The 12,116-nt window shown below is 44.0% G+C and overlaps 1 protein-coding gene across 1 annotated transcript in view; it reads left to right on the top strand.

The window, feature by feature from the left end:
• The window catches only part of LOC109523356 (neuropilin-2-like), a 90,954-nt gene that overhangs the window by 40,735 nt on the left and 38,103 nt on the right, over nt 1-12,116 (top strand). The window contains exons 7-8 of the mRNA XM_019882458.1: nt 984-1,139; nt 10,910-11,054. Of these exons, the coding sequence (XP_019738017.1) occupies nt 984-1,139; nt 10,910-11,054 (301 nt within the window). The remainder of the gene's footprint in view (nt 1-983; nt 1,140-10,909; nt 11,055-12,116) is intronic.

Below are 12,116 nucleotides of genomic sequence, written 5' to 3'. Positions count from 1 at the left end.
TATATATATATATTTAATATTATTACCTAACAATGTGATAATGGACACGGCCCCTATAGGTCATTCTGTACAAAGTATACAGAGTGGTTTAGCAAGGTTACTGAAAGTCATTGTGAGGCTTCACTTCTTGAACTGAGCTATAGCCAATCCCAGGAAATGTCCCTAATACATAAAATGTTCCGACAAAGAGCAGACGCAAGGTCGAAAATGCAGTTCAGGTAAGATGCCACATGTATCAGCAGCGGGTCCCGCATGCGGCGTAGCATCCACAATCAGGCTGGAGAGGTGATTATAGCTATTGTATGGCAGGAAATTAAAATGAGCCCCTGGTCATCACTATCGATCTGCCAAAGGAGAGAGCGAGGCAAGACAGAAAGCGAGATGAGGAGCATAAAAGCAGAGTGGGGAAGGTGAGAAATGGTTGCTGAATAGTTGATGTCCGTATTTGCATGTTTATGTCTGTCTTCAGGCAGTTTCCACACTTTAAGACATTAATTGTGAGGGCCCGTTGACAGTTTAAGGATTCAGAGTCACGGACTTGAATTTCAATTAGGTTAAATATAGATTAGCGCAGATGGGAATGCAAGATTTTATATTCTTTTTTTATGTTCACTCCACCTTTCTTTCCATGTTGGCAAGTTTTATCATCCATGGAAATCATGTTGTCATTTGTTTATTTGTTTGTGTGCAACCTCTTGTCAGATTTCCCAGTATACTGTATGCCGATTTATTACAATGGCAAAGTCATTTTCCAGTGATCTTCACCATTACATTTTGATGAACATTTGCATAAATGTGCTGTCTTCATGCAGGGCCAGAAGCAGTCATATCAAATCAAGTTGAATGTGGGGAAATCCCACGTTCTTATCTGTGTAAAATTTACCCCCAGCAGGTTGTCATTTGTCATCCTTCGGGGTCTCAGTAACTCAATAGCCAAGTATTATCCTGACGCAGATTTTGTTTCCTCCTATATTTGCTAACAGGTGGACCTCTACACGTTGAAGGTGATCACAGGCATCGCCATGCAGGGCGCCATTTCCAAGGAGACGCAAAAGTCATACTTTGTGACTACTTTCAAGCTGGAGGTCAGCACCAATGGCGAGGACTGGATGGTTTACAGACACGGCAAGAATCATAAGGTAGGGTCAGAGCCCACCCGCATTCACGTAATCCTTCACGAGTACGGGTCGGAAAAAAAGGCAACTACAAATAGTCTGGATGATCTTGGGTGACGCTGAGGCTATGACACGGGCATGTGCGCTCATTGCTGAGAGAAACACGAGACGGAATATTCAGTAACACGTTGACCACAATCCCCAAAAAATCCAACCTGCAAATACAGCCACCATCATTCATTCGGCTTAATTTCTTTATTTATCTTTTAACGACCAAGCACACGTCTCCGAAACTCCTAATGATACCTTACATCATCGCATGTGACCACACTGCACAATCTGCTTTCCCCATCACATCTGATTACTGTTAGTTACTTGTGAAACGCTCTGACTGTCTGTGTGAACACTCTTAAGCTGCTTCTCTCAGGTGGTAAAGCATTCGAGTTACACTCCAGTCTAGAGATGCTGCGAAGAATACAAGCAGATGGTCTCAGGGGTCTTAGAATCACTGCCACCGCGGTTAAAAGGAAAAAGCATTCCTGCACTGGTCCAGAGCTTGTGGCCGTTTTTACCATCACAGACTTTCCTCCCGTGCTAGCGGTCCACACATATTGTCCTGCGGTCTATCACTATGTCTAGGGCTAGACTGGAAAATCCATACAAAATCTTAAAACTCTACAGGGGGAAACTCGAGAAGCAATGAAAGCATGCTTGACGTTTTATGTTTTTTTGGGGAGTTGCAAACCCAAAAGGTTTGCAAAAGCCATGGGATTGATTTAGACTCCTATTTCTATTTTTTGGTTGCTTAAAAGCAAAAGAGAGAAAAAAAAAACAGCATGTCGAGGGATGGTAATGAGGCTTTGGAGATTGAATTTTTCATAGATGAAGCATGCGGGTGAGTTCATGTCGAAGTGGAAAGAACTCAATTGGATGATGATGTTTTGTGGTTGGTACCAGCGCCCATAATCCTGCTTGATTCCACCATAACCATAGAAAGCTGTTTCACAGCTGAATGCGGACAGCGACACAGATGGGGCGAGCGTGTGCTACTCCTGTTTTGCCTGAGTTATATCTTTTGGGGGTTGGGGGGGAGGGGCTGACATGGTGAAAATATCCATCCCCTTGTCTTGTACACACATCCCCTCACAAAAAGACCCACTCACATATTGCGTCTGACAACCATTTTTGAAGGAGCCCTGGTGAGTCAGAGACATTTTTGAATGATAATGGTGCTTCCAAGAGTGTTCCTCCTCACTTGCCATATTGTGACTGTGCAGGCGCTAGGCTGCATAATAAGCAGCACTACATTCTAGCGTTGCACACTTGGTGGGCTCTCGTGATTTGCCTTTAGAAATAACGTACGTAATGTACAGAGAGTTCATCATAATAGACAATAGAAGTCAATGCATGCCCCATGCTTTTTTATTTTGGGTCACCCCCCACAGCTACGCAGCCCATTGCAGCCGCAAACATCGCACATGCCAGAAACCATACGCATAAGGATTTGCCATCTCAGTTAAACAGGTTTAACATTCATAATTTTCCGACCAGATCGGGGAGGGTGGGGGGGGGGGGACACACTCTGAGCAGCCCCTACACAGCAGGAGAATCATTTCAAATAATCCCCCAAAAATGTTGAGACAGCTGATAGTCGGGCTTTTGCCGACTTGAATCAAAAAGGAGAGACATGCTCAAATTTGTTTCGATTGTTTGGAGCCTTAAGAAAGTGAAGAAGTGAAAATGGATCTCAAAAGGATGTTTTTTTATACCACAAAGAATGGAAGACAAGAGATCTTGGCATGTGCAAGGACGCCACAACAAAAACACAAATGGTGAACCAATGCCAGGCTTTAACTGACATTTTTAGATCAAATTCTGTGTTCCTTGACAAAGTTGCAGTTGCTTACCACTGACCCGGCATACATATTACTATTACATATTGGCATATTTTTAACAGTCCTTGTGGTTGGTTGTGGATTGTTTCGAAACTTTCCAAAATGCGAGAGGAAAAAAGTTTTTCTTGGCCATTGTCATGTAAATATTCCGCTCAGGGTCATTACCTCTTTCATTTGTTAGATGATACTGTTCCCACTGGTTTTAATGCTGCAGTGTTATTGATGAAGTCATAAAAGATGAAGCAACATTTTTGGACCAAGCTCACGAGAGAGAACCCGCTGACAATTTATCTACTGATGAAATTTTTGTATCATCCGGCGCCCGATGGCTCTTCTCAGTTGTCATACCTCACATGGGGAAGCGGCGGCATTCTAAATGGCGTCAGCGGCTATAATGCATAAATCATTAAACAACAGTGGTCAAAAAGATTTTTTTTTTTCTCGAGTATGGATCCCATTACAACAGGCTGAGATGGAAGCATTTAGTTAAAAAAATGTACCTTTTATATGAATGACAGATGAGAAAATAATTGTTTTCCGACATGCCTTAGAGAGCGGCTACAGGCTCCTTCAAGTCGAAAAAAAAAAATGACAGTCCCTAATAAAATGACCACATTCCAGACGTTTTCATTTATTCACTCCTTCTTGAGTTCTCTGTAAATCTCTCCATCCATCAGGGGCTCCCTCTTGACCGCTCATGCACACCCTTCACATTCTCATTTGCATTATCCTTCCCCCCTTCGTGTCCACTTCTCAGCTTTTCCATTACCTTCCCCTCCGCGAATAGACAATGGGAGAAGTTTATGCTGCCGGAGTAAATGACCGTTAATCTCTGCGAATCGTTGCCATTTGTATTTTATGAGCAAGAAACATAAAAGAAGGTCGACGTATAATGAGCATTAGCTGATTTTGCCCTGAGTAGAAAGCACTTATCGCAATTGCAACTGTTTATTACAGGCAGAAGAGTAAACGCGCACTCTATGACCATATACAAATATGGAATGCATGTTAACATCTGGCGAGAGAGAGAGAGAGAGAGAGAGAGAGAGAGCGAGAGAGAGCCCGCCGGGGAGGCGCAACTGTCAACATGCAATAATGATTTGTGTGATCAGTAATGTAGTTGATAATGTCATCCTGGGTCTAATGTCAGCCAGATGAGACATATGGAAAACGCTGTGACTTGCAGCTAACTAAGAGCAATGCAAACAAAAGATCAAGCGGTTCACTGAGCTGATAGAGTGGACAGAGCCGCTCTAGTGAGTCGGGAACCCCGAGGAAGAACGTTTCCTGGGAAGAAGCGAGTGAAGGAAAAATGGCAGAAGGCTGGAAAGAAGTGTACACGAGGCGGAAAGTGGGGAACGAAATGAGGTTGGAATGGATGGATGGGAGCGCGAATGGCGCCAGGGAGCAGGAGGGGAATAATGAGAATAGCAGACGAGGGTGTTGCCGGCGCAGATGTCTCTAGATAGATCCGCTGGCCTCCGGAACGTAGCCGGCGCGGAGGTGAAGAGAGGGGAGAGAAAATAAAAGGACAAGTGCGAGTACATGGAGAGGAAGGCTGGGAGTTGAGAAGAAATCAAGAGGGAGGCTGAGGTCAAAGCAGACGTGATGAATGAAGACGCTCTGTGAGGAAATGGAGAGGAAAAGGACAAATGGGGAAATTATCAGGTAGTCATGTATCATTTCCTTTCTAAAACATTTGGACTGAACACCAACACACACATACACACAATACAAATGAACTGTCCCGCCGTGTGCGTCTGTGCGTGTGTGATGAGATGCGAGGAGATGGAAGACGTTTTACTATTTTATAACTCTGTCCACACACATATTCACAAAAGACGCACATCCTAGACTTTTGAATAATTCAGTGTGTCTGCACTGGTTCTTGCTGGGCTGACTGTAGCAGGGACCCGTAGGCTCACGACACCGCACGCACAAAACTGGACACACCTGCTCTTCAGTTAGGTGAGCTCGTTGTATTCCTTGCTCGTGCTCTGTTAATGCGCTCGGTGCCCGAAGTTAGTCGACAGACACACAAGTTAGTCGTGGGTACCTGCAAAACATTGTTTACTTCCGTTACTTCTGCATCTCTATCACCTTTCATCATTTACAAAGATTTGGCTTTTCACTTGTTGTATATTTTCGACCTTGACTGTACTCGAAGCACTTTAACGCTGCCTCCTTTATTCACCTACTGATGGCAAAGCATCAGGAGCAACTTGTGGTTCAATGTCCTGGTCATGGTCTCTTTATTCTCACGAGTGAACCCACAGCCTTCGCAGACGGTATTTTTACCTGAAGTTGGCTGTATAGCAAGTGTAGCTCTGACCGATCACCCAGAGGATGAAAAAATTCTGATGTCATGGAGGTCTAGCGAGCTGGCCCATGGGAGAGAGAACATGTTTGAAATCTGGTTGCGGAAAGAAATGGCCCGATTGCTAATATTTTACTGTACCTCTACTAATTCTGAAGTGCTGATTTTAATGTCCTACAAATATTGACTGTAATTATGATTTTACTCCTACGTTAGCGTGGGACTGCAGCGCATTCTATCTTGTCGTTATATCGCTGCCGAAGGAATGGAACGCTGTTGCGATCCTGGTATCAGCCGGTCCTTTCTTGTTAACATCAGTCCATTAACGAAGCTTCACAAAACACACACACAGTCCATTAGCTGATTGCCATCCAAGCATTTTAGAGATTGTTAACAGTAAATTGAGGAGTTTAAGAGCTGGGCGGGTGACTACCTATTACCTGGCACCTCCCGCAGTGAATGCTCACTTGCGGAGCCGAAAACACGGTTGTTAATGTGTGTATACAAACACCAGGTTGGACATGAATAATTCATTCGCGTGATCACACAGTTGTCTTCAGGAAAATAGTCCTTCATTATCTATACCCCTGATCCTGTTCAGGTTCCCGGAAAGCTGGAGTGTATTACAGCTGACCTTGGCCTAAAACCGACGACGCGCCGGTCCGGTTACTGGTTGGGCACAGGGCACACAGACAACCATTCAGACTCACATTCATACCGACTCTGAGTGGGAATTGAACCCACGCTACCTTCAAAAAAGTTGGTCGTGAGTGGTAGCGTACATGGGAATCCTCCATGGAAAGCAGACAGGCAAAGCAGTTGTTTTCACAACTATATCACATTACAAAGCTTTATTCCGTGTATGCCGAGGTCTTTTATTATATTTGTGGGGGCGCATAGAACATGGCATTGTGAAGAAAAAATTGGCATTGACATTCCCTGTCATTTCATCGACAATCTTAATTCCCAAAGTTAATATCTGTGAAGGTCTGGACAGAAGTCAGAGTGCCATTCCAGTATTAGGAAAAGAAAAAAAAAAGCATTAATAGCTCAAGATAAGGTCACTGTGTTAAATATGCACAGTAGCCTTGCACTAAAGGGATTTGCATTTACTTAGGGGTTGTAAAACAACATTGGTCACAGTGGAAGCCGTTCTCCATTTGCAGCTCTGTTTGGTGACCCCGAACAAAGCTCCGTGTGTATTTGTGTACATGAGCTTACTGAGGAAATGTTTCACTGGCCACCGAGGGAAATCAGAAAGCCACCACCAGCCCCAAATCCTCAGAGTCAGACTTTATAATTATACTTTTTACCCGGTGACACACTCACACACGCTTGTAATTGCTCTCCCATTATGTCTTTTGGGGCCTCTTGGCATTTTTCCATCATTTAACTGGCATTGAGGCCATTAGAGGGGTACCGGTTCAGTGAGTCTGCCTTCGTATCGTACCCCCGTTCGGTCGTGGGTTCAATCCTCAGTTGGCCCAGTGCCTTGATCGCTCTCTTGTAAATCAGAGAGCTTCTTTATTCACACTTTTTCAACCCTGAAGGCTTCCGTTGTTTAATGGTTCGGAACCAGGAAGAAATGATGAATCCGCGCACACGAAACACTCAAAACAAAACAAGGCAAACGTCTTTAAATGAGTACCCAAGCAAGTAATTGCGAGGCCTTTGGCTCTGGTGGACGGGCTTTACTGCACTCTCACCATGTTGTTTCCGACGCCGCTGTAACGGAAGAGCGAGGCACAGAGGAGAAACAGCTGTAGTGAAACAACAGGAGGTATTTTATGTCGAGATGAACATGTTATCATGACGGGGAGACAGAGTGAAGACGTCAAAGTAAAAGCCAGAAATAGGCAAGAGAATACTAAATGAGAAGCCCAGCTGTGTTTGCCTGAACCGAGCCCAACGCAGATGACAGCCATAAACGTACATGACACTGTCAGATACAGACGCAAATGTTAAGTCATGATGTCAGATGATGAGAAGAACACTTCTGGTGATGTGAGACCGCATCCACTGGCTTTTCATCCGCTTGTGTGTGTGTGTGTGTGTGTGTGTGTGTGTGTGTGTGTGTGTGTGTGTGTGTGTGTGTGTGTGTTTTAGGAGAAATCGTTTTTGTGTGTATGCGCACTTGGTGGGACGTGTCGGCTCCGAGGGCACCAGCAGTCGAAAGACAGTGTGCGTTCTGTGGAATGTGTTTAGAAGACAGTTGAGACTGGATGAGAGTGTGTGTGTGTGTGTGTGTGTGTGTGTGTGTGTGTGTGTGTGTGTGTGTTTTATTTCTCTTCTCACTGTGCGTCAAGGAATAAAGACTGTGTTTTTCTTTGCTCGTGCGTATGTGTGTTTAACCAAGGGGACGTGAGAAGAGGATGCTTTCCCGCGTGCTGACACCCTTTGATTTACGACACACAAGGTTGCCTCAGACCGTGTGAGTCTTGACGTTAACCTTTGCACTCACGCTGCTCTTTGTGAGGAGGAACGTTCGGGACAGTGCATTTGTGTATGCAACCCGTGTTTGTGTGTAACGAGGGAATATTTATTTATGGATCTTGTCATGGTGAACGGACCACCGTGAACCATAAATATGTGCTGCGGTGATTAACCGTAGCCTCTGTTTTTGCTCCCTCTAATAAAACACGCCAGTGCCATGACGTTGTATATGCAAGGGTTCAACAAACAAGAACATCCAGTATTTTTTTTTTAAACTGCATGGATGCTCCTCACATTAACAAAATAATTACTACAGTGAACACAAATCGCTGGTTAGATCAAGGACACTCTTCTAGGGTTGTGGGCGAGCCCGACACCGAGCCCAGACCGCAGTCTTTCTAGGAGCACATGAAATGCATGATGGGGGTGCTAGTTATAATATTATGCATAATCGATATTAATGAATTGTCATAAATCTTCTTATTGTCATCCTATGAACAACTGTGTGTGCAACAGTGCAACGTTCTACAGGTTCTTTGGGAGTTAACACTTGCTTAGTCAACATTTTTGTCTGCAAGAAAGGACCTCACACCATTTACAATGTTGCTGATGCACGAAAAATAAAATGCCTTCCCTGTACACATTCACAGACTTATACATGATGCAATATAAGGTACAATACATCTTTACTGATGTCATGGAAATGAGAGGAAAAGCCCTTCGGGAGAACATTTTCTGCGAAATGTAAACCTAACCTCAGCAAGTCACAATTCACGACACTGAGATATGTTCTAAATGGTGGATGTAAACAGCAAAGACTCTCATTACCCCATAAAGGGATCAATCATAATATGCACTGAGAACAGTATTTTCAGCAAAAAAGGCTCTCGCTCTAGCTCTGGTGCTTGAAACTGCTACTTAAGTTTGTCTTGAGCCTGTTGATGTGTCACCAGCAGGTGGCAGACTAGAGCCAATCCTTCAGTGTGCACACCTGCGGCCAATGATCTCATCATGCAGCCATGTATTTAAGGATTGACAAACTGCCTGCAGTTGTTGGATTATTATTGACCTTGTTGCTGCGCTTGCTCACATTTTCATTTTCTAGATGTCTCGCTCTTGTCGTAATAGTTCTGGTTCTCTTGGTTCTACGTTTTTGTAAGTATAGTCTTAGTTTCGGCATTTGATCTTGCTTTGCTTTTGTCGAGTGAATTGGACTCTTGACGTTCCGTTTGGTGTTCTCAGGTTAATTTTTTCCTTGCCTTTTGCAAGCGCTTTTTGTGAATGTGTTGTTTTTCTTTCCCTGGTTATTGTTGACCTGAGGTTTCTGTTTCTACTTTGTCGGTGCGTTTTTTGTGAATAATTATTTTTTTATTACAAAGTTTTGTCTGGTGTCTATGATTCTGGGATCCTTAACATTACTCGGTTCTTTTGAACCTGACAAAGTTAGCCCCAAATATTTGTTGGGCCAGACTCTAGTACCCTCTACGTCAGGGGCTGGTGGGGGTGGGGTCAAGAAGCGACAGGCGAGGTTATCATGACCACCACAGATTGAGCGGTGAACTCCGGCACAGTTGTGTCCCACCAGAAAAGCAATTGCGGATGTGCTCGGAGAGCAATCTCTGACTTGCAGCTAGCTTTGTGATCCTCTACGATTAAGAAAGATAAACGTTTGCTGATTGCACGTCGCTGACTGTTATATACTACATACAAGTATAATTGATGCTATGCTAAGTTGCCTAGCAGATGCTAACAGCTTATTATCCATCCATCCTTCCATTTTCTGAACCGCTTTGTCCTGACCGGGCATGCTGGAGCCTATCCCAGCTTTCTTCGGGCAGTAGGCGGGGGACACCCTGAACCGGTTGCCAGCCAATCGCAGGGCACATAGACGAACAACCATCCACGCTCACACTCACACCTAGGGACAATTTGGAGTGTTCAATCAGCCTGCCATGCAAGTTTTTGGAATGTCGGAGGAAACCGGAGTACCCGGAGAAAACCCACGCAGGCACTGGAAGAACATGCAAACTCAACACAGGAAGGCCGGAGCTGGGATCGAACCCACGACCTCTGCACTGTAAGGTCGATGCGCTGTACCACTTACTATTGATAGCGCAGGTGCTCTTAGGTAAATGTCGGTGACGTTTAGATGCTTTACGATGATGTCGCTCCTACTTGGTACTTTCCCGGTGGAAAACCAAACTCGTTCTTCCTAAGAACTTGTTAAGCACCAACTAAGCACAGCACTGGCCCTAGTGCCAAATGAGCACCATTTTTTTTTGGGGGGGTGGGGGGCGAGGTATATGAGACCCTCCTGAGGACAAGCAGCTCTCCAGAAAATGAAGGGATGGGTGACCATCTGAAGTCCCTGAGAAATGTTGTTGTTTTGGGTCTTCTGTAACAAACCCAGTGTAGACAACAACTTTTGGGAGGGGTTGCATTTGAATCTGCTCAGCAATGCCGTGTTAGTGAGCAGAATATAAAACAAGATGCAATTGTTTTCTTGTGCGAACGCTTGTATTTTTCCACATGACTAATGAGTGCCGGTTTAGTCACACACAAAACTATGGCCCATCTCTATTTTATTGTATGTTTATTTTTTTTAAACAGCTCTTCAAATAAAATGTGTGTGTGTGTTGGATTCAAAATGGAGTGTCAAAATAGTGACCCTCACTTATGATTTATGGAGAGGAGCACCGCAGAGGTGCTTCCAGCACTTATTTATTTAATTAATTTATTATTTTTTTAAACGTTTTGAGTACTTTGTATGTTTGGCCAAAGACTCTCAGGTATTGCTGGAGCTCCACCATTTGACATCTGTGTAAATTAGATGAAAATCAAGACTCAGTCCCAAGAAGTGCGTCATCCAAGACTTCTCAGCAGTCTTGTCTGTCTTCTCACCTTTCCCAAGAAGTTTAAATTTGTCTAATAAAGACTTTTGGGGCCTTATGGGTTCCCATTGCTCTTGTGTTATTACTCTTAGCAGATGAACACACATTTGACTCCATTTAATTTGTTTTTACAGTATTGAACCCATTCCTGATAAACCTCCTCTTATCATTTTTCAGCACTCCCGTATGAAATCTTCAAATTGAATATATTTCAGATGTTTGGCTCTCCTGATTCCTGCTGGTCCTCTACCTCTGCAGGTTTTCCATGCAAATACGGATGCCACAGAGGTGGTTCTCAATCGCATTCCGCAACCGGTACTGGCCCGCTTCGTGCGAATCCGACCTCAAACATGGAAGAATGGCATCGCACTGCGGTTTGAGCTTTACGGCTGTCAGATTACAGGTAAGAAAGACGAAGCATCTTTTTTTTTTTTTTTTTTTTTTGGGGGGCTTAACTGAGGTTTTCCGGCCAATCTCCCACAGGGACTCCTGTAAAAACATGCCAGTAGCTTTATAGGCGTGATATAGTGGCGTTAACATTGGGTCACAAGGTGGGTCGGTGCAAGAACAACCCCCTCAAAAAACATTTCCTGTGAAAACGATGAGCATCAATCTTTTTTAGTTCTCTGCTTTCATATCATCAATTTGGCCGTCCGTCGATTCATCCAAAGTTTATTTTCCGACTTTCCATCATTTATTTCGATCCTTTTCACATGCACCACACCCACTCTCATGTGCTTTCAAACTCTTGCCCTCCCCTATATTATTCCATACAGTATCCTCCCTCACAGGCTCCCACACACACACACACACACACACACACGCATACACAACCAAGTCGGTCCTAATAGAATAATACTAGAGTGTGATGTGTGGGTGATTACATCAGAGAGTAACGGGCTCTCGGCTTTCATCTGCAGCCCTGGCAAACAAACGGGATTTCAACCAGCATAATCAGCTCAATACTATAAATAGATAAAACTTAATTAGAGAGTCTGTGTTTGTGTGTTCTACAAATGGTAAAGGGGCAGGTTTCAATCAGTGTGTGTGAGAGTGTGTGTTTCTTTCACTGTATCATTTTTAGGTTAGGTCCTCTCACTGCTGCCATTGTAGTGGCCGTTGAGAGCGGCAGATAAGCTCTTATCTAGGGGGGCTATTTCGGCACCCGCACAAGCTGCAATCACACCCTAACAATATGATACTGCTGGTGTGTGCGCATGTGTGCGGGTGTAGGTTGTCTTTTTTTCAGTACTTGAACTTGTGATGTGTACACTTGGCAATGAGATGCCACTCGCCGCTTCTTTGGCGCGGGATGAGGGTAAGCTTTGAAAACGGCCATCAACAAATACATATAATTTCATGTTTTTTTTTTAAATTCACAGGTACAGATGGAGGAGACTAATAATAATAATACAAAAAAATTCCAAACCCCATACTGTCTTGTACATGTCCGAGTGTTCCCTCA

Source organism: Hippocampus comes, unplaced genomic scaffold, assembly GCF_001891065.2.
Source record: "Hippocampus comes isolate QL1 unplaced genomic scaffold, H_comes_QL1_v1.1 scaffold111, whole genome shotgun sequence".
NCBI classification, from domain to species: Eukaryota; Metazoa; Chordata; class Actinopteri; order Syngnathiformes; family Syngnathidae; genus Hippocampus; species Hippocampus comes.
The sequence above is the reverse complement of the archived record's forward strand: the minus strand, read 5'-3'. Positions and strand labels throughout refer to the sequence as shown.